This window comes from Vidua macroura, chromosome 1 (genome assembly GCF_024509145.1).
Source record: "Vidua macroura isolate BioBank_ID:100142 chromosome 1, ASM2450914v1, whole genome shotgun sequence".
NCBI lineage: Eukaryota > Metazoa > Chordata > Aves > Passeriformes > Viduidae > Vidua > Vidua macroura.
Genome location: NC_071571.1, coordinates 1,685,882 through 1,707,866, shown reverse-complemented (window position 1 = coordinate 1,707,866; position 21,985 = coordinate 1,685,882). Strand labels below are relative to the sequence as shown.

The window sequence follows — 21,985 nt, the reverse complement described above, 5'->3', positions numbered from 1 at the left end:
AGGCTGGAGCACCCTGGGATAGCAGGAAGTGTCTCTGCCCATGGAATGCAACGGGATCACCCTTAAGGTCCCTTCCCACCCAACCCATCCTGGAATTCTGTTACCCCCACAAACAGGATGAACAGGGGAACATTTGAATTCCAAATCCATGTTCCCACTCCCACCTCCCCCATCCAGCTGATCCAGCCTTATCCCTCCACAAGTCCCACAGTTCCTTTTCTTCTTTAATCTTTTTTTTTTTAAGGAATTTGGCCCAAGGTATTTCCTTGTATGTTGGAACAGGATTTGATTTTTTTCCATGATTTCCATGCATTTAAAAAAAACCCAAACCCCAACTGTGGTTACAACCAAGGAGGGTGTGGGGGAGGAAAACCTCACCCCGCTCTCCAGGGGTGTTTATGAGCTCAAGTTTTCCCAACTTTTTTTTTTTTTTTTTTTTTTAATGGAAAGGTGGAAAAAGATGCATTTCAGGAGTTTTTTCCCTTTTTTTTTTTTTTTTTCCTGGCCCCCCTTCATCCCTCCATCCCACCTCCTTTCCCTAATGGCTCTCCCAAAAAACATCCCATGGGCATTTGCTGTAATAAAGCACAAAAACGAGGCCAAACTCCCCGAGAGGAGCCAAACCCAAGCCGGAACGGGATTTTTCTCACTCGGGGAATTTGCTGTGCTTGGAAGCAGCAATCCATAAAAAAAAAAAAAAAAAAAAAAAGTGTGGAAAACCAGGCAGCCCTAAGGACACGGAGAGCGGCTGGCATCGGGATCGCGGAGTTTCGCTCTCCGGGATACAACAGGGGCGGCTCCCAAGATGTTTCCTCTCTTTTTGGGATGCGTTTTCCAAGCTTGACTCACCTCCGGGAGCTGGAACGGCTCTGGAGAGGATGTGGGTAAGGAATAATTCCCAAATCCAGGAATCTCCAGGCTCCTCTGACGGTCCATGGCAAAGTTCAGGTTGTTCCAGAGGGAGCCATCGCTGAGGTCTCCGGAACCTCCATTTTGGGTCCCGTTTCCACATTTGGCACCTGGGACACGGAATTCCTGTTTGGAATCCCTCAAATTTTGGGATTCCCCTATGGAATTTCAAGCTGGTGTGGGACTCCACTGAGTTCAGGATCTACAGCCCACAAAAGGAGTCGGGAATACGGCACAAAGAATCCCAGAATATCCCAGAATCCCGGAATGGTTTGGGATGGAAGGGATCTTAAGGATCATCCCATTCCAATCCACCTCTCATGGAAAAAAGGGTTTGGAGCAACCTGGGATAGTGGCAAGTGTCCCTGGGGATGGGGCTGGATGATCCTAAAAAAATCCCTTCCAACCCAATCCATTTGGGAATTCCATCCAGCAGCACCTCCAGCTCCCGTTTTCCAGCTGGGTGTTCCCAGTACGTCCCGATTACCGGGATTGCTCCTTCCCAGGGCAGGATTTCTTCTTGTCAAATCCATGAGGATCCCACCAGCCCATTTTTCCAGGATTTTGAGACCCCTCTGGAATATCAGCCACTCTTCCCAACCTCGCTGAAGATCACGGAATTCCGGAATGGTTTGGGTTGGAAGCTTAAAGCTCATCCAGGGCCACCTTCCAGCAGGGAATATTTTCCATATTTTTAATCCCAAATAAAGCCACCCTAAAGCCCAGCTCCACAGAATCCATGAAATCCCATTCCACAGGAAAACAAGGAGGGATTTTTCCCACAAATCCCCAGCCAAGTGAAGACAGGAGAGAAAATCACAATTCCAAGAGTTTTTAATAAGAAGGAATTACAGGTGGAAAATCCTTCTGGCACATGGAATTCAGCCAATGTACAGCTCCAGGATGGGTTTTCCAAGGAATATTCCAAGTTTTTTGGGATATGTTGGACTCAATACAACCCACAAAATACGGAGTTGGTGCTAAAACCCCACAACAATAAAAAATATGGCACAAAGAACATCCAAAAACCGCTCAAATCCAGAAGATTTCCTTTTGGGAATTCTGGTTTGGACTCATCCCATCCCCAGTTCCCATCCCAGCCTCAGCAAACACGGATTTGGTGCGAAATCCATGGAAAAATGAGGTGTGGGAAGTTCATTTTCCTCCCTCAGTAAACCAGTAACAATTTGGGGGCGGGAAACAACAGGAGGAGCTCCGAGGGGATTTTATTCCCAGGAAATAATTGATGGATATGGAATTATCACTGGATTTTCCAATAAAGTGCATGCCAGGAAAAACTTGGAATAAATTTTACTCCAGTTCTAACTAAGCTGAAGAAATACAAACCTTGCAAACAACACCCTCGACATGGCACAATGTCTTTTTCTCCCAAAATTAGGCTGGATTCCAAAAAAAAAATGGGAAAAATTCCCACGGAATCCAAGGATTTGAAGCTTCACTGTTTAAAAATATTGCACTGAAAGTGTTGGATTTGAAAGCAACACCAAAAATACTTAAATTAAAATCTAAAAAATAATTTTAAAAAATATATTTAACGACGGCTCCTTGGAGGTAAAATAGCTGGAAAAGGTAGGGATTAACGAAATGGGAATTTTTCCTATGGAATATAAATAATTTAGGAGGGGAATCTCTGCTCTCAACAGAGCCAAGTGTAAACTTCAGACTTTAATTGAAAATATTCCCTTTTTTTAAGGAATTCTGGAAAAGCCTTGAAATGTTTCATCACCACTGAGTGCAAATAAAGAAAGAAATCAGGATTGGCTCCAAAGGATTTTAGGGAAAGAGCTGGAGAGGGAATTCATGGGCTGGAAAGCAGCAAAATCAAAAACCACATTAATGAATCAATGAACTAATTAATTAATTAATTAATTAAGTCAGGTTTTCACATCCCTTCCTATTTACAGGGTTTGGCAGTGGAGAATCCACAAGTTCTGTTTCATCCCAATTGGAAATTTGGATCTTTCCACCCAAAAAAAGCTTCCAAACCTCATCCACGATCTAAACCTCATCCAAGATCCAACCATGATCCAAGATCCAAACGTGATCCAAGATCCAAACGTGATCCAAGATCCAACCCTCATCTAAGATCCAACCGTCATTCAACATCCAAACCTCATCCAAAATCCAACTGCCACCCAAGATCCAAACATTATCCAAAATCCAAACACGGTCCAAGATCCAAACCTCATCCAAGGTCCAACCGTGATCCAAGGTCCAAACCTCCTCCAAGATCCAGCCATCATCCAACATGCAAACCTCATCCAAAATCCAAACGTTATCCACGGTTCAACCCTCATCTAAGATCCAACCATCATCCAAGATCCAAATCTCATCCAAAATCCAAACCTCATCCAAGATCCAACCATGATCCAAGATCCAACCACCATCCAAGATCCAACCATCATCCAAGATCCAAATCTCATCCAAGATCCAACCATCATCCAAGATCCAAACCTCATCCAAGATCCAACCATGATCCAAGATCCAAACATCATCCAAGATCCAAACCTCATCCAAGATCCAACCTCATCCAAGATCCAACCATGATCCAAGATCCAACCATGATCCAAGATCCAACCATCATCCAAGATCCAACCATCATCCAAGATCCAACCATCATCCAGGTCCAGGAACTGCTTCAATTCTCTCAGGAACTCACCTCCAGCAGCGCCATTTTCCAAACCTCATCCCAAACCCCTCCCAAAGTGTCTCTGGAAAAAACCAGTCCTGAGAACCCCGGCTCCCCCACCCTCCTGCTCTTCCCGGCGTTCCCGTTCCCGGCGGGAAGTTACGTCAGCTTCCTCATCCTGCGGTTCTGCCGATCGATGGTGAGCGTGGCGCGATCCACGGAGCTGCTGATGGAATCCAGGGCCTCGTCCTGCCTTTCCAGCTCCGCTTCCGTCTCCAGGGCCAGCCCCTTGAGCTTCTTCAGGATCTGCCAGAGGGAAACACGGAGAGCTCGCGGTTCGGGCTTTGGAACAATGGGATAATTCATGGCTTGACCGCCCAGAATCCCAGAATTTGGGTGGGAAGGAGCTTGAGGATCATCCACTTCCCACCATGCCACGGTGATCCCAATGTCCAACCCGGCCTTGGGCACTGCCAGGGATCCAGGGGCAGCCACAGCTGCTCTGGGAATTCCAGCCCAGCCAGGAATTCCCAATTCCCAATATCCCATCCATCCCCGCCCTCTGGCAGGATATTTTTCCCATTATAAAAAAATCAAATGAAATAAATAAAATTCAAATAAAATCAAAGAAATAAAGCATAAATGAAGGAATAAAATAAAAAAATTAAATGAAATAATATAACATAAATAAAATAAAAATAAATTAAAATAAAATAAATACACTTTAAAAGGAATAAAATAAAAAAATTTAAAACAATTCTATTTAAAAAATAAAATAACACAAATAATATAAACTAAAAATAAATTAAAAGCAAATGAAACCAAATAAATTTAAAAATAACTAAAATTTTTAAATAATGATTTAAAAAATAAAATAACATAAAACAACATAAATAACAAATAGAAAACAAAAATAAAATATAAATAAAACAAAATATAAATATAAATAAAATTAAATAACATAAATTTAAAAATAATAAAAATTAAAATAAAATTAAAAAAAAAAATAAAATTAAATAAAACCAAAATAAATTACTATAAAATACAATGAAATACCATCCAATAAAATAGCTGGAAAACTGCAGGCAAATTAATTAGCAAAGAATTCAGAAAAAATAAGAAGTCAGAGGGAACAAATTAAAAAGAGGAATTTTTTCCCATAAAGTTCCATGAGAGAAATTCCTGAAAAATCTATTTAAGGAAAAATATCCAATGGCATTCCTTGAAAATTTTTTTTCTTTTTTTTTTTTTGCAGTGAAATCTCAAGAAAAAATTTCCTTCATTTCCTGGAATCCACATTGAATTCCTCAATCAAAATTCTCCCTGGGTTTTGTGGATTTTTCTAGAATAAGACATCAGAGGGAAAATCCCCAAATTTCTGGAATCGAGGTATTAAAAATAAGGAATTTCTACAGGTCACACTCCAATCAATTCAAGGATTTGCAGCAAAAAATCCAAACCAAATGAGAATTTCCATCCCAAACTTGAGGAATATTTCAAATATTCCCAGGGGAACTTGATTTGAGGAAGGCAACAATGAAATGAAGGAATTCAACGATCCCTACCCTAAAGATTCATTGTTTTTATGGACCACAGGGATGAGGGGATTGAGCCTTTCACCAGTAAATCTGCAGAGGACACCGAGCTGGGAGCTGTGTCCATCTGCTGGAAGGCAGGAGGGCTCTGCAGGGACACCGGGAACGGCCGCAGGGATGGGCCGAGTCTACCAAGGCGAAGTTGAACAAGTCCGAGCGCCCAGTGCTGCGCTTTGGCCACAATAACGCCCTGCAGCGTTCCAGGCTGGGCACGGCGTGGGGACAGGACATTTCCATGCTCATTATCCCAATCGTGGTGTCTGTTCCCTGCTCTCTGTTTGTTTTGTCTTCCCCCCGCCCGGCTCGCTGCTGGCTTGCTGCTTTGCTAGCTCTGTTTTCCTTTCTTTTTTCTTTGCTTTTCGCTTGCTTGGTATTTTTTTTTTTCGCCATTTTTTTTCCTTTTTCCCCGGTTTCTGTTGTTCCCTTTCCCAGGAGCTCCCTCGGGGTCTGCGAGAAGCTTCGTACCCTCTGCGGCAGAGACACAGCTCAACCCCCTTGGACTGGTGAAAACATCTGTGGTCATCTCAGGCTATTTCTCTTGTGCTGGGGAAGTGTTTTTTTGTTGTTCCTTAATAAACAAGTTTTTTCCACTTCCCCTCTGAAGGAATTCCTCCCAAACCCGGTGGTGGGGGGAAGTTGCGGAGGGTTTTGTTTCCTATAAGGGGCTCCTTTGGAGATGTTTTCCCCTAATTTGTCCTAAACCAGGACAGCACGGCGTGGCCGGACAGTGGGACCCGCTGGACGCAGGCTGGACACGAGCCAGCAGCGGGCCCTGGTGGCCAACGGCCAATGGCTCCTGGCCTGGATCAGGAGCTGTGGCCAGCAGGAGCAGGGAGGTCATTCTGCCCCTGCACCTGGCACAGGTGAGGCCACACCTCGAGTGCCACGTCCTCGAGGTTTGGGAAGGACATTGGGACGCTCGAGCACGTCCAGAGGAGGCAACGAGGCTGGAGAGGGGCTGGGAGCACAAACCCTGTGAGGAACGGCTGGGGGAGCTGGGGGTGCTCAGCCTGGAGAAAAGGAGACTCAGGGCTGACCTCATTGCTCTCCACAGCTCCTGAAAGGTGCCTGTGCTCAGCTGGGCTTGGGCTCTTTCTCCAGGAACTGACAGAACCAGAGCACACAGCCTCCAGCTGCACCAAGGGAAATTCAGGTTGGATATCAGGAAAAAGTTTTTCACAGAAAGGTGATAAAGTTCTGGAATGGCTGCCCGGGGAGGTGGTGCAGTCCCCATCCCTGGGTGTGTTTAACAAAGCCTGGATGTGGCACTGGGTGCCAGGGTTGAGTTGAGCTGTTGGGGCTGGGTTGGACTCAATGATCTTGAAGGTCTCTTCCAACCTGGGAATTCTGGGAATTCTATGAAATTCCATCCCCATTTTTACCTGTCGGAGCTCCTTGGCTTCCTCCTGGGATATTTTCTGCAGCTGCACCTGCTCCTTGTCCGTCCCTTCGGCGCTTCCCGCCGGAACTCCGGGATTCACCGCGGCTCCCAGGAATCCGGTGGCTGCCAGAGAAATTCCATATTAAGGAAAAATTCCTGCCTGGAAAGGAGGGGAAGCTTCAGGAATTCCCAGAGAAGCTGGGGAATCCCTGGGAATGTCCCAGGGTAGCTTGGGACAACAGAATTGCTGCTCATGGAATCCTTAAGGATTGCTCTGGAATTCTGGGATCAAAGCGGTTGAGCTGTGCTTTGCTCCACGGGAATTTGGGAGGAATCAAGATCCGATTTTTCCCATTAAATTCTGTTTTTCTGGGAATAATCAAAGTGTATTCCTTACACTTTCTCTTTATTTTTCTCTTTATTTTTTAATTCTCTCTTTTATTTGATTTTTCCTCATTTTATTTTATTTCTGTTTTCTTTATTTTTATTTTATTTTTATGTTATTTACGTTATTTTATCTTTTCTTTTTTAAGTCAATATTTTTTAAAATTTTATTTCTTATTTAGGGAGCCTTTGGAAAACCAGATCATTTGGAATGTGAGGATTCATGGGAGCAGAGCAACACATTCCCAATCCACAAACCAGGATTATCCCAGGATTTGGGATGGGATGGACCTCGAGGATGATCCCATTCCACACCTCCCACTATCCCAAGCTGCTCCAAACTTTCCTTGGACACTTCCAAGGATCCACAGCTTCTGTGGGAATTCCATCCCAGGCAGGAATTCCTCCCCAAATATCCCACCTATCCCAACCACTCTTCCTTAGGAAAAGCTGCCCTAAAAGCACCAAACCCTAAATCCCTCTCAAGATTTCCTACAAATTCCCAATCCTTGCAATCCCCGGATCCAGCTTCCATCCAAATGGAAAACAAGGAAGTTTTTCCTTGTTATCCATGTTTTCCAAAGGGGGAAGAGCCAGGCATTGTTTATTTGGGATTTACGTGCTGCTTCCCATCAGGAAAAGTGGGAAAGACAAAATTCCCCACAGAATTCCCAACATCTGTTAATTATTCCATGAAAATCAATCCATCCTTCCCAACCATTCATCCCACTGAGGACAGGAAGAATTCCTGGAATAAAGAAGAAAAGATGGGAATGCCAATGTGGGAAGGAGAGCTGGAATTCCCAGGAAATTTTTAGGGATAGAACTGGCTGAAAATCAGGGATATTTGGGTTTATTTCTGTCAAAGCCAAAAATGCACCCAATTTTTCCAGGAATTCCTGGAAAATCCAAATGATGGGGGAATTTGTTCACAAGGATAAGCAGGGGAATTAAAATTTACCCTCTCCAGGGAGAAAAATCGGAGAATTTTAATTTGGGAATTATTCTGGGAATTTAATCCAGGATTAAGTTGCCCTAAATGATGCCACTGCAAATGGAATTTAGGATTTGAATCCAGGTTTTTAATCCTGGGAATTCTCAGCTGTTTTTTGGGATAAAATTGGATCAAAGCTGTTCCAAAATTTCAGTGTTTATCCCCCCACCAAAAAAAAAAAAACCCTGGGAAAAAGTGTAAAGCAGCTAAAAAAAATTCCAGAAAAAATATTGATAATAAATAAATTAATTAATAATAATATTTTTTAATAAAAATAGCCAGTAGGTATTGGATAAAAATAATTCCCTAAATTCCTTTTCCACATGGAATGGAGCCAAAATATTTTTTTTTTTAATTTAATTCTATAAATTTATGCATAAACCGAGGGCAGGATTGGTGTAAGCAAAAGATCCAAGTGGGATTGTGGCAGTTTTGAGGGAAAATCCAGAATTTTCCCAGAGATTTCCATGCCCTGCAGGGATATTTATCCCAAAAATCCTTGGATCAATTCCCTGTTGAAAAATACAGAGAGGGGAACAGAAAAAACTGATTTTTTTCCCTCCTGATTTGAGGAAAATGGTAAAAAAAGAAGGAAAAAAAAAATCAGTTTTCCATGGAAAAATCCCAAAGGATCCCACACAGTCCGTGAGTGCCATCTTGTGACAGAATGGGAACGGTGACAAATCCGAGGAAAACACAAAAAAAACCGGGAAAAGTCAGGATTTCCATCAGCTCCCCAAGGTTTTCTAAATTAACCAGGGAAGGAGAACAAAATCCAGCTGGAAAACCTCTGGAAAAGGGCTGGAGATCCAAGAATTTTCTGGAATTCCATCAGGAACCAGAAATTTTTTGGAATAACAGAAAACTCCAGAGGCCAAAATTCACTTCCTTAAAAAAAAAAATCAAGCAGCTTTTCCAAGCTGGAATATTCCTCAAAAACGGGATATTCCCTTCCCTGCTGCAATTCCAACCAGAAATTGGTGGATTTATGTATTTATTCCAATTTTCCAGTTGTTTTTGGCACTGGATCCATCTTCTCTTTGCTCCTTTGGGATTAAAAATTAGGGGAAAAAAAAGGATTCAGGGATGGTGGCAGGAATAAATTCCAAGCTGTTGAAAATTCCCAAGGTTGGGTTAAAAAAACCCATCCTGGAATTTTAGGATTAATAGTAGGGAATGTCAATTTTCTTGTTGGGAATTTTCAGTCTCCAAAGTTTTCTTAAAATTATTCCAAAATCTCTGGAATTCCCATACCTGGACTTGTCTAATATCAAAATCTTGGGTTTTTAATCTGGGAAAATCAGGTTTATCCCATGTTTTAATTCAAGATTCCTGGATATTTGGGGTAAATATTCAGGATTTAAGGGAATTAAAGGTTTAAGGTAAATATTGGATATTGGAGATGGGATATTGGATATGGGATAAGGAATATGGGATAAGGAATATGGGATAAGGAATATGGGATATTGAATATGGGATATTGAAAATGGGATATTGAAACATGGGATATTAAAACATTGGATATGGGATATTGGATATGGGATACTGGACATGGGATATGAGATATTAAATATTGGATATTGGAAATTGGATATGGGATATGGGATATTAAACATTGGATATGGGATACTGGAAATGGGATGTGGGATATTAAATATTATATATTGGATATGGGATAGTGGATATTAAATATGGGATATTGAATATTGGAAGTTGGATATAGGATAATGCATATGGGATATTGGACATTAAACACTGGATATGGGATACTGGAAATGGGATATTAAATATTATATATTGGATGTGGGATATTAAACCTTGAACCCTGGATATGGGATATTAAATATTGGATATGGAATATGCAATGTTAATTATTTAATATTGGATATGGGATACTGAATATTGACTATTGGATGTGGGATATGGGATAATCCATATGGGATATTGGATATTAAACATTGGATATGGCATACTGGAAATGGGATATTAAATATTATATATTGGATGTGGGATATTAAACCTTGGATACTGGATATGGGATATTAAACAATGGATATGGAATATGCAATGTTAATTATTAAATACTGGATATTGGATATGGGATACTGAATATTGACTGTTGGATGTTGGATATGGGATATTGGATATTAAACATTGCATATAAGATACTGGATATGGGATATTAAATATTATATGGTGGATATATTGAACACTGGATATGGGATATTAAACATTGGATATGGAATATGCAATATTAATTATTAAATATTGGATATTGGATGTGGGATACTGAATATTGACTATTGGATGTGGGATATTGGATATGGGACATGAGATAGTAAATATTGGATTTGGGATATTGAATATGGGATATTAAACATTGGATATGGGATACTGGATATGGGATACTGGATATTAAATATGGGATACTGAATATTGACTATTGGCTGTGGGATATTGGATATGGGACATGAGATAGTAAATATTGGATTTGGGATATTGAATATGGGATATTAAACATTGGATATGGGATACTGGATATGGGATACTGGATATTAAATATGGGATACTGAATATTGACTATTGGCTGTGGGATATTGGATATGGGATATTGGATATGGGACATGAGATAGTAAATATTGGATTTGGGATATTGAATATGGGATATTAAACATTGGATATGGGATACTGGATATTGGATATGGGATATTAAATATTGGATATGGGATATGCAATATCAATTATTAAATATTGGATATTGGATACTGGATATGGGATACTGGATATTAAATATGGGATACTGAATATTGACTATTGGATGTTGGCTGTGGGATATTGGATATGACACATGAGATAGTAAATATTGGATTTGGGATATTAAACACTGGATATGGGATACTGGATATGGGATATTGGATATTAAACACTGGATATTGGATACAGGATACCGGATATTAATTAGCGGGTATTGGACAGTAATTATATGGTGTTAATTACTGGCTGTTGAATACTGGATATTCCCTTCCAGCTGGGAATTAACTCCAGGAAAAGCAGCAGCAGTGCCAATGGCTCTGAAGCCACCTGGATTTTATTCCTTGGATTTATCCTCACCATGGACTCGCTGCGGGGCCAATTTCCCTCTGGAACACTCCTTGGAAAAACTTTTGGAGCCTGGAATCCCCTGGCACCCACCTGCCTGCCAGATGGACGTTCCCAAATCCGCCTGAGGAGACTTCCTGGCTCCGGCAAATCCAAGAGCATCCTCCAAAAACTGGATCTTCTTGCTGAACTGCATCTCCAGGATGGGAATGGCCTCCGGCATCCGCGCCGCCAGGAGCCGGTAGGAAGTGTCGGGCTTGCCGATGAACCTCTGCCGGATGCTGATCTCGTAGGGAGTGTGCACCCGGATATCATCCACGTCCCGGGATTCGAAGCGGTGCAGCAGCTGGGAATTGCAATCCTTGATTTCCAGGCCGGAGGGAAGCACCGTGAGTTTTCCCGGCTTGGCGTTGGAGTCTGTCCTGTGGGTGATAATCACGGGAATTCGCAGCAGGATTCCTTCCTGGGTTTTGGGATCCGGAGCCGCGGGGGTTTCCTTGGGCTTTGCTTCCAGAGGGGTTTTCCAGAGTTTGGTGCTGAAGGGCCACCAGGAAGGAGATTCCAGCTCTGTCAACAGCCTGGAAGAGGGAAGGCAGGGTTGGGAGAGGGAAAAGCTCTGGATATTCCAGCAATTCCAAAAAAATCCCCACGGACATGGAAATTCCCCAATCCCTCCTCAAACCCATCCACAATTTCCCAGGATGCAGGCGGTTCAAACTCCACCTTCTCCTCATAATCCATTGGAAAAACTCCCAGAATCCCAGCTGGGAGGGAAGGAAGTGGATTTTTCCAGGTCCATTTCCACGTGTCTGTTCCTCAATATTCCCACTGCTGCCCATCCATCACCACTTCCAAGGCCTTTTCCTGTTCCTTTTCCTTTACCCCCTCAGCCTGATGCCTCTTCCTTTGCTCCACACCCAAATTCCCAGATAAAACACTAAAAATTCCAGCTTGAGGCTCCAAAATCCAGGAGACACTTCCCAGAAGTGTCCAGACCCCACCTTTCCAGCAGTGTTGGTGCAGCTCCCTAAGGAAAACATTCCCAGCAAACAGAGAAGGGAGCCAGGGCTGGAATTGTTCAGCTTCAGCTCCTGCTCCAAGGGCAAGGAAAATATTCCCTTTTTTTTTCAAGGGAAAACCAACAATAATCATCCCTAAAATCCCAATTTAATTCCGTTTTCATTCCCTGTTTTAAATCCATTTAAACTATGGGATACTTCCAGGAATTCCCTGCTCCATAAATTCAATAAAACCTGGGAAGAGCCCTCTGGAATTCCCTGCTGCAGCTCCAAGCTGGGTAATGTTTAGCCACTCTTGAATCCATGGAATTCCAAGTCCTTTCCCGTTCCTTTCCTCTCCTCCAGAGCTGCATTCCCCTCACTCCTGCTGGAATTTTATCCAGAGGGTTCCAAGATAAGGAAATACTTGGCACAAATATTCCCCAGGAGCTCTGGCTGTTCCCACTCCTGCCAATTCCTGCTTTTCCCTGGCTTTGGAATATTGGATATTCCAATCCTGCCACAAGCTGGCCCAAAATTCCCAATTCCGGCTTCTTTCCCATTAAATCCAAAAAATTTTTAAAGGCTTGGGGATATCATAGAAAATCAAGGCAAAGGTTTTCCAGGGAAGCTGTGGGGGAAAAGGGAGGGAAGAAAAGAGGGTGGGAAGGGAAAAAAGGGCTGGAAGGGAAAAAGGAGAGGGAAAAAACAGAGGGAAACAAAAATAGCAGGGAAAAAATGGTGAGGGAAAAAATGGTGAGAAAGGAAAAAAGGGAGGGAAGATAGGGAAGGGAAAATCAAAGGGAAACAACAATGGCAGGGAAAAAATTGTGAGGGGAAAAAAATCATGAGGGAAAAACTGCAGGAAAAAAGGGCTGGAAGGAAAAGGCAGGAAAAAAAGCTGGCACAGCTCTGGATTCCCCGGGAATGGCAGCAGGGCTGGGCAAACACTGCTCAGCTCCACTGATCCTGGTTTTATTCCCATGGAGCAGGAAGGAGATTGTGGCACTCCCGAATTCCCAGAGCTGAATTCCCAACATCCCCTGAGCCCATGGGCACAAAAGGCTGGGATTGCAAGGGATCCTAAGGATGATCCCACTCCATGGGTAGGGAATTCCTGCTGCCCCAAGGGGCTCCAACCTGGCCTTGGGCACTTCCAGGGATCCAGGGGCAGCCACAGCTGCTCTGGGAATTCCATCCCAGCCAGGAATTCCCAATTCCCAATCTCCCATCCATCCCTGCCCTCTGGCAGTGGGAGCCATTCCCTGTGTCCTGTCCCTCCATGCCTTGTCCCCAGTCCCTCTCCAGCTCTCCTGGAGCCCCTTCAGGCTCTGCAAGGGGCTCTGAGCTTTCCCTGGATTTCTCCCTTCTCCAGGTGTGCATTCCCAACTCCCTCAGTCTTTCCTCATGGAGCTGCTCCATCCTTCCAACGAAAAATCGTTTCATTTCCCGAAGACCTCCCCCAGAAATTCCAGGCCCACCAAACCATTCCCAGCTCCGGGAACGTTCCCATTCCGAACCTGTCAGCCACATCCATGTCCCCCTCGATCTTGTGGAGTCCCCTCATGATGTTGTCGAACTGCTCCCCCTGGGAATGCAGCACCTTGGCCGTGTCCTCCAGGCGTTTCTGGGATCCCTCCAACATTCCCGTCAATTCCTTGCCCTTGCTGGATTCCAAGGCCGCTCCCGCTCCGGCCTCCTGGCTGGACACCAGCTGCTCCCTCCAGAAATGCTCCAGGATGTTGAACACCACATTCCTGTTGGGATGCAGGGAGCTGAACCAGTGCTTGGTGCTCTTCTCCAGGATGGTGAGGGAGCTGAAGATTAAATGGGAAGATTCCTTCTTGATCTCGCTGATCCCGGAAAGATGGAAATCCACCAGGAGCTCTCCCGTTTTGTCAGCCGTGAATTTGATGGAAAGGGGAGTCAGGGAGAGCTTCCCAGGGATCCATTGTTTGCTGGTGTCCAGGTAGTAGGAGCAAGGCCAGGAGTGGATCCGGATGTCCTCGTTCATCAGCTCGCTCTTCCCGGCCTCCTCTCCCAGGGAAATGCTCTCCAATCCAGCGGGAGACACTAAAACCCAAGGGGAAAAAAGCAGGAATCCTGAATAAACACACATGAATTAATCTGGCTCCTGGCTCTTTTCAGCTGGATATCCAAGGAATTTGGGAAGCATTTCTAACCACGGGAATATTTGCTCTGGAAAAGCCCATCATGCATTTTCTCAATAATTCCATTCATATCCTGGAATATTCCCATTCCCAGCTCATCTCGGCTTCTCATAGATCAACAGGCACTGAGGAAAATCCCGGATAGCCCAAAATTCCAGATTCCCTCTGGAAAAGCCCATCAGCATCACTGGCCATGCATTTTCCCAATAATTCCATCCATATCCCAGAATATTCCCATTCCCAGCTCATCCTCAACTTCCCACAGACCAACAGGCACTGAGGTAAATCCAGGATACCTGAAAATTCCAGATTTCCTCTGGAAAGAGCCATAAACATAAACTGATCACCCCATGTTCCCAATAATTCCATCCATATCCTGGAATATTCCCATTCCCAGCTCATCCTCAGCTTCCCACAGACCAACAGGCACTGAGGAAAATCCCGGATAGCCCAAAATTCCAGATTCCCTCTGGAAAAGCCCATCAACATCACTGGCCATGCATTTTCCCAGTAATTCCATCCATATCCCAGAATATTCCCATTCCCAGCTCATCCTCAACTTCCCACAGAAAAACAGGCACTGAGGTAAATCCAGGATACCTGAAAATTCCAGATTTCCTCTGGAAAGAGCCATAAACATAAACTGATCACCCCATGTTCCCAATAATTCCATCCATATCCTGGAATATTCCCATTCCCAGCTCATCTCGGCTTCCCACAGAAAAACAGGCACTGAGGAAAATCCAGGATAGCCCAAAATTCCAGATTTCCTCTGGAAAAGCCCATCAACATCACTGGCCATGCAACTTCCCAATAATTCCATCCATATCCTGGAATATTCCCATTCCCAGCTCATCTTGGCTTCCCACAGAAAAACAGGCACTGAGGAAAATCCCAGATATCCCAAAATTCCAGCTCATCCCTCTTTATAAATCCCTGCTCACTCCCCTTCCCCTCTGGCACCTCAACATCCAGGCACGTTAAGCACATTCCAGGAATTCTCCATAAAATTGTCGATATTCCTCAGGAATTCCCAGCATTCTCCAGGAAATCCCAGTATTCTTGAGGATTTGTCAATATCCTCTGGGAATTCCCAGTATTCTCCAGGAAATCCCAGTATTTTCTGCAAATTCCCAGTATTCTCCAGGAAATCCCAGTATTCTTGAGGATTTGTCAATATCCTCTGGGAATTCCCAGTATTCCCCAGGAATTCCCAGTATTCTCCAGGATTTGTTAATATTCTCCAGGAAATCCCAGTATTTTCCAGGAATTCCCAAAATTCCCCAGGAATTCCTTCCGTCCAAACAATCCCAACTTTGGAATGGGCAATTCCACCCATGGAATGGCTTCTCTCCATGCTTCCAGAAGTTTCTTGGAGCCAAGGGTTGGAATTTTCCTGGAATATCTTCCTCCCCAGTATTCTCCAGGATTTGTTAATATTCTCCACGAAATCCCAGTATTTTCCAGGAATTCCCAAAATTCCCCAGGAATTCCTTCCGTCCAAACAATCCCAACTTTGGAATGGGCAATTCCACCCATGGAATGGCTTCTCTCCATGCTTCCAGAAGTTTCTTGGAGCCAATGGTTGGAATTTTCCTGGAATATCTTCCTCATGGCTGCGGTTTCCAGCACCGAGGCCTGGTTCCATCCCAGAATTAATTTGGGAATGCTGATGACATCACTGGGACTTCATTGCTCCACGATCCATCATCTTCTCCAAGGCTTTGCTATTCCACGGGATCAAGGATCAATTCCAGGAGCTCTGGAATTCTGCTGTGCCATTAATGAAGTGTCCACTAATTACCCTCCTTAGTTTCACACCGACCCGCTCCCTCCAGGAAAAGTTGAGGAATTCTCAGGAAAACAAAAAAATTCCTTCTTCAGGAATGCTGAATTCCTGATCCCACCCTGAGATCTCCCAGCGTTTTCAGGCTGCTGCATCATTAATTCCTTAAAAAGTCCGGTTCCAGAGATTTTTAATTATTATTGTTAATAAATTCTTTTAAGCTAAATAATTTTTAATTATTTCTTTTAATTAAATACATTCAAAATTTCAATATAATTAAGATCAGGATTAATCCACGCTATATATAAAAAAAAAACTCCTTTATTTGGTTTCCATCCCTTATTTCCACAGATTTTTAATAATTTTTTTCATTATTAATTTTAGAGATGAAATGGAGAAAAAAATCAGCCATAAATTAACAAAAAAATTGGAATTTAAAGTGAAAATTCTCTGCTTCTTTTGATCCAGTAAATCCATAACCCTGGAGAAAATTGTGGGAAAAGCGAGGGAGCAAAATCCCAGGAAAATCTGATTTCAAGGAGTGGTTACAGCCAAGTTTTCAGCAAGGAAAAAAATTCCAAAGGAAAATACAACCGAGGCTGTTCTCAACATGAAAATTCCTTAAAAAAAAAAAAATCAAGGATTTATATTTAATAAATTAAAAAAAAGTTCTTCCTCAGCCTTATCCCAAATTTCTTATCTGGATTTGGATCCATGGAATTTTCAGGCAGGATTTTTTCCCCCTCAGGGAGGAATTTTCTCCTTCAGGGTTTTTCGAGTTTTCAGCTGGGAAAAAATTCCAAGGGAAAATACAACTGAGGCTGTTCCCAAAATAAAAATTCCTTAAAATACAATGGATTTATATTTAATAATAAATTAAAATAAGCTCTTCTTGATCCTTATCCTGAATTTCTTACCTGGATTTGTATCCATGGAATTCTCAGGGAGGAATTTTTTCCCTCAGGTTTTTTTTTTTTTCCAAGTTTTCACAAGAGAAAAAAAATTCTAAAGGAAAATACAACTAAGAGCGTTCTAAAAATGAAAATTCCTTTAAAAAAATCAAGGATTTATAGCTAATTATAAATTAAAAGAAGCTCTCTTGATCCTTATCCCAAGTTTCTTACCTGGATTTTTATCCATGGAATTCTCCAGGAGCATTTTTCCCCCTCAGGGAGGAATTTTTTTTTCCCTTCAGAGTTTTTTTCTCTTCCAAGTTTGGGGAAAAAAATAACCAAACCTTGAAGCTAAAGGAAAACACGACAGAGGCTGTTCCCAAAATGAAAATTCCTCCAAAATTCCAGGATTTGTATTGAAGAAATGAATCCAAGGCCTGGCAGAGCCGTCACTTCCCGAGGTTTTTATACCTGGATTTGTCTCCAGTCTCGTGATTCCTGACTCACCTGAGAGCTCCAAGCTTGACTCAGCTCCGTGCTCTGCCTGAGGGCAAATTTTCCAAGGAAAAATTCCAGCCAGGAATGAAATCCTTTTCTTTTTTCAAAAAAAGAAAATATCCAGCTGGGAATGAAATCCCTTTTATTTTCCAAGGAAATGTCTAGTTGTGAATGAAATCCTTTTTTTTTTCCAAACAAAAATCCAGCTGGGAATAAAATACTTTTTTTTTCCAAAGAAAAATACAGTTGTGAATGAAATCCTTTTTCTTTCCAAACAAAAATCCAGCTGGGAATGAAATCCTTTTTTTTATTCCAAGGAAAAATCCAGCAGGGAATTAAATCCTTTTTTTTTCCAAGGAAAAAATCCAGCTGGGAATGAAATCCTTTTTCTTTTTCCCAAGGAAAAAATCCAGCTGGGAATGAAATCCTTTTTTTCCAAGGAAAAATCCAGTTGTGGATAAAATACTTTTTTTTCCAAGGAAAAATCCAGCTGGGAATGAAATCCTTTTTATTTTCCAAGGAAATATCCAGTTGTGGATAAAATCCCTTTTTTCCAAGGAAAAATCTCGCTGGGAATGAAATCCTTTTTTTCCAAGGAAAAATCCAGCTGTGAATGAAATCCTTTTTTTTTTCCAAACAAAAATCCAGCTGGGAATGAAATCCCTTTTTTCCCAAGAAAAATCCAGCTGGGAATGAAATCCCTTTTATTTTCCAAGGAAAAATCCAGCTGGGAATAAAATCCTTTTTTTCCAAGGAAAAATCCAGTTGTGGATAAAATACTTTTTTTTCCAAGGAAAAATCCAGCTGGGAATGAAATCCTTTTTTTTTTTCCAAGGAAAAATCCAGCTGGGAATGAAATCCCTTTTTTCCAAGGAAAAATCCAGCTGGGAATAAAATCCTTTTTTTTCCAATAAAATGATATTCTCACTAGCAACAGATCTGGAGAATTCTTCTCTCTCCGAGAAGAAATTTAAATTTCCACTTAAAAGACAAAAGGATTTTTTTCCCCAACGTTAAACAAAGGAACTGGTTGGAATTCTTGGAAAACCAAAGGGCTGAATTATCCTGGATTTCAGGATGAGAATCAGGGAATGGTTTGGGAAGGGATCTTAAGGATCATCCAGTTCCACTATCCCAAATATTCCATGAGAAATTCCTTCAACTTCTTCCCAAAACATTCCCTCACCATTTGTCCCCAGATCAGATCTGGGCTCTCCCATAATCCACATTTTTTTTTTAGGAAATAATTGGATTTTTGGCCACATCTGCCCCAAATTCCTGGAATTCCATCCACAGGAACCCCTGGGATTTCTGTCAGGGAAAGGTGGATTTGACATCCATGAAAAGGTTGGGATTGGTGGAAAAAATAAAACAAAAAAAACCCAAATTCCTTCTGAATTCTTTGTAAATTCAGGAATGGCTTTGGAAACTTGGGAATGTCACAATCCTTCATCCAGGAGACACCTGAGGGATTCCACAAGAAATTCCTTCAGCTTCTTCCCAAAACGTTCCCTCACCTTTTATTCCCAGATTAAGTCTTTCCTTATGGGGAATCTCTCATTATCCACTTGTTTTTTAGGAAATAATTGGATTTTTTTTTGCCACATCTGCCCCAAATTCCTGGAATTCCATCCCCAGCAAGGCCTGGATTAGCACCAGGGAGATGTGGATTGAACATCTGGCAGCTAATCCATGGAAAAGCTGGGATCGGTGGAAAAATGAAACAAAAAAAACCCCAAATTGCTTCTGAATTCTTTGTAAATTCAGGAATAGCTTTGGAAACTTGGGAATGTCACAATCCTTCATCCAGGAGACACCTGAGGGATTCCACAAGAAATTCCTTCAGCTTCTTCCCAAAACGTTCCCTCACCTTTTGTTCTCAGATCAAATGGGGACTCTCCCATTATCCACACTCTTTTTTTAGGAAATAATTGGATTTTTTTGGCCACATCTGCCCCAAATTCCTGGAATTCCATCCACAGGAACCCCTGGGATTTCTGTCAGGGAAAGGTGGATTTGACATCCATGAAAAGGTTGGGATTGGTGGAAAAAATAAAACAAAAAAACCCAAATTGCTTCTGAATTCTTTGTAAATTCAGGAATAGCTTTGGAAAGTTGGGAATGTCACAATCCTTCATCCAGGAGACACCTGAGGGATTCCACAAGAAATTCCTTCAGCTTCTTCCCAAAACGTTCCCTCACCTTTTATTCCCAGATTAAGTCTTTCCTTATGGGGAATCTCTCATTATCCACTTGTTTTTTAGGAAATAATTGGATTTTTTTTTGCCACATCTGCCCCAAATTCCTGGAATTCCATCCCCAGCAGGGCCTGGATTAGCACCAGGGAGATGTGGATTGAACATCTGGCAGCTAATCCATGGAAAAATGAAACAAAAAAACCCCAAATTGCTTCTGAATTCTTTGTAAATTCAGGAATAGCTTTGGAAACTTGGGAATGTCACAGGTTTACAAACTTGGGAATGTCACAGGTTTACAAACTTGGGAATGTCACAATCCTTCATCCAGGAGACACCTGAGGGATTCCACAAGAAATTCCTTCAGCTTCTTCCCAAAACGTTCCCTCACCTTTTGCTCTCAGATCAAATGGGGACTCTCGCGTTATCCACACTCTTTTTTTAGGAAATAATTGGGTTTTTGGCCACATCTGCCCCAAATTCCTGGAATTCCATCCCCAGCAGGGCCTGGATTAGCACCAGGGAGATGAGGATTTGGCAGCAGCAGCGTCACGGGGATTTCGCAGGAATTCTTTCCCTGGAACATCATCCAGGGGCTGCTTCCATAAAAAGGAGCTGATTCACCTTCGGTGGCATCAATTAACCGGGAGCGTTACTAATTAGTTAATTAGGAGGAGGAGCTGGCACCATCCCTGGGTGATGTTCCCATCAACGTTTCATTCCCAGGTTTTTTGGGAATGATGGCCAGAACTTTCCTGCACTTTTTATTGTTTCTTTCCTCTCCTCCTGCACGGCTGAGAATTCCACAGGGTGGTTTAATCCCGGAATTAAATCTGGGAAATGCTGAGCTTAAAACCCCTGGGAGCCACACTCAATAAATGAGTTTAGAAATCCTATCCAGCCACTCTCCCTCTTTTTTAATTAAGACTCAATTCCAGGATTAATAAATCCACAAATTCCAAATTTAGGATTCTTTGAGCTGTGACGTATCCAGGCCTGACCTCGTTCCTTCATTCCTCACTTCTGTTTCCCTGGAATTCCCTCCCTCCTGCCAAGGACCTCCATCCCCTCCTCTTCCTTTTTCCCAGGAGTTTTCCTCCTCCTCACCCCAAAGGAACAGAGAATTCCAGAGGATTCCAACAGTTTGGGTTGGGAGGGACTTTAAGGATGATCCCAATCCCATGGATCCTCCCACTCTTCCTGGTGGATCCAATCTGACCTTGGACACTTCCACGAAGGAATTTTCTCAACATCCAACCAAAATCTCCCTCTCCTCCTGTCCCTGTTCCCTGGGAGCAGAGCCCGACCCTGGAAGCTCCCCCTGAGCCTCTTTTTCCCTGGGCTGAACATTCCCAGCTCCCTCAGGATTCCCTCAGGATTCCCCAGCCCCTCCACGCCCACACAACTCGGCGTTATCCAGGAATTTCCTGGATTTCCCCAGACCAGCCCTTCCCTCTCCAAATCCCTGCTCTGCCCCAGAGCTCATCCCAGCCCCGCTCGAGCTTTCCCTGGATCCCGGTCTCGCTCCGGATCCAGCACAGGATCCCCCCAGCCCCAATCCCAGCCCCTCCACTCCCGCCTCCCTCTCCAAATCCCCGCCGCTCTCCCGGTTCCCGAGCCGGGACCTCCCCAAGCCCCGACCCCAAACCCGCCCCAGCCCCCGCCGGGAGCCGCCAGAACCCGGCTCCAACCCGCGGGTCCCGGACCAGGGCTGTGGATCTGAACCCCCCCAGACCCCAATTTGTGACCCCCCAGCCCCATTTCCAACCCCAAGCTCCACCTCCAGCCCCTCCCGGGACATTTGGACCCCCCGGTACCGGTCCGGGACCACACCCCGCGGATCTGAGCCCCCCCAGACCCCAATCTGTGACCCCCCAGCCCCATTTCCAACCCCGCTCCACCTCCAGCCCCTCCCGGGACATTTTGAGTCCCTTCAGCCCCGGCCGGACTCCCCCGCTCCGGGTCCGACCGAGGCCACGGATCGGAGCCCCCCCAAACCCCAATCTGTGACCCCCAGCCCCATTTCCAACCCCGCTCCACCTCCAGCCCCTCCCGCCCCATTTGGAGCCTCCCAGCCCCGTCCGAGCCCCCCGGTCCCGGTCCCAGACCACCGCGGCCATGGATCGGAGTCCCCCTTTCCCTATCCAGAGCACCCCCAAACCCCAATTTGTGGCCCCCAAGCCCCAATTTGTGCCCCCCAACCCCATTTCCAACCCCATTTCCAACCCCATTTCCAACCCCAAATTCCACCTCGGGCCCGTCCGAGCCCCCCCGGCCCCCCACGCACCTCCCTCAGTGCGGCACCGGCTCCGCTCCGCGCCTGCGCCCTCCGCGCGCTCCCATTGGCTGAGCCTCGCTCATCTGAGCGTTCCTATTGGTTGAGCCCCCCGCCGCTGCGCTCCTCTTTTCACCTCCCCCCCGGCCCCAACCCG

The 21,985-nt window shown here is 43.8% G+C and overlaps 1 protein-coding gene across 4 annotated transcripts; it reads right to left on the bottom strand.

Annotated features, from left to right (window-relative positions):
* Positions 1 to 1,725: 1,725 nt before the first annotated feature.
* SNAP47 (synaptosome associated protein 47) lies at positions 1,726 to 21,872 on the bottom strand. 4 transcript variants are annotated; one of them, XM_053995847.1, is made up of 5 exons: positions 21,841 to 21,872; positions 13,531 to 14,083; positions 11,106 to 11,590; positions 6,537 to 6,658; positions 1,726 to 3,865 (listed from the first exon to the last, which is right to left on the bottom strand). In XM_053995847.1, the coding sequence occupies exons 2-5, from the start codon at positions 14,022 to 14,024 to the stop codon at positions 3,719 to 3,721; spliced, it is 1,248 nt and encodes a 415-aa protein (XP_053851822.1). In that variant the 5' UTR covers positions 14,025 to 14,083; positions 21,841 to 21,872; the 3' UTR covers positions 1,726 to 3,718. The 4 variants fall into 4 exon arrangements, with proteins under 4 accessions (XP_053851822.1, XP_053851808.1, XP_053851816.1 ...); XM_053995833.1 differs by lacking the exon at positions 21,841 to 21,872 and adding an exon at positions 20,661 to 20,983; XM_053995841.1 differs by lacking the exon at positions 21,841 to 21,872 and adding an exon at positions 17,092 to 17,165.
* Positions 21,873 to 21,985: the final 113 nt, after the last annotated feature.

Coding starts and splice junctions, on each gene's coding strand:
- SNAP47 (XM_053995833.1), bottom strand. CDS start 20,736: ATGGGATTGGGATCATCCTTAAAGTCCCTCCCAACCCAAACTGTTGGA. Junction 11,591..13,530: donor GACATGGATGTGGCTGACAG/GTTCGGAATGGG, acceptor TCCCTCTTCCAG/GCTGTTGACAGAGCTGGAAT. Junction 6,659..11,105: donor AACGTCCATCTGGCAGGCAG/GTGGGTGCCAGG, acceptor TTTCTCTGGCAG/CCACCGGATTCCTGGGAGCC.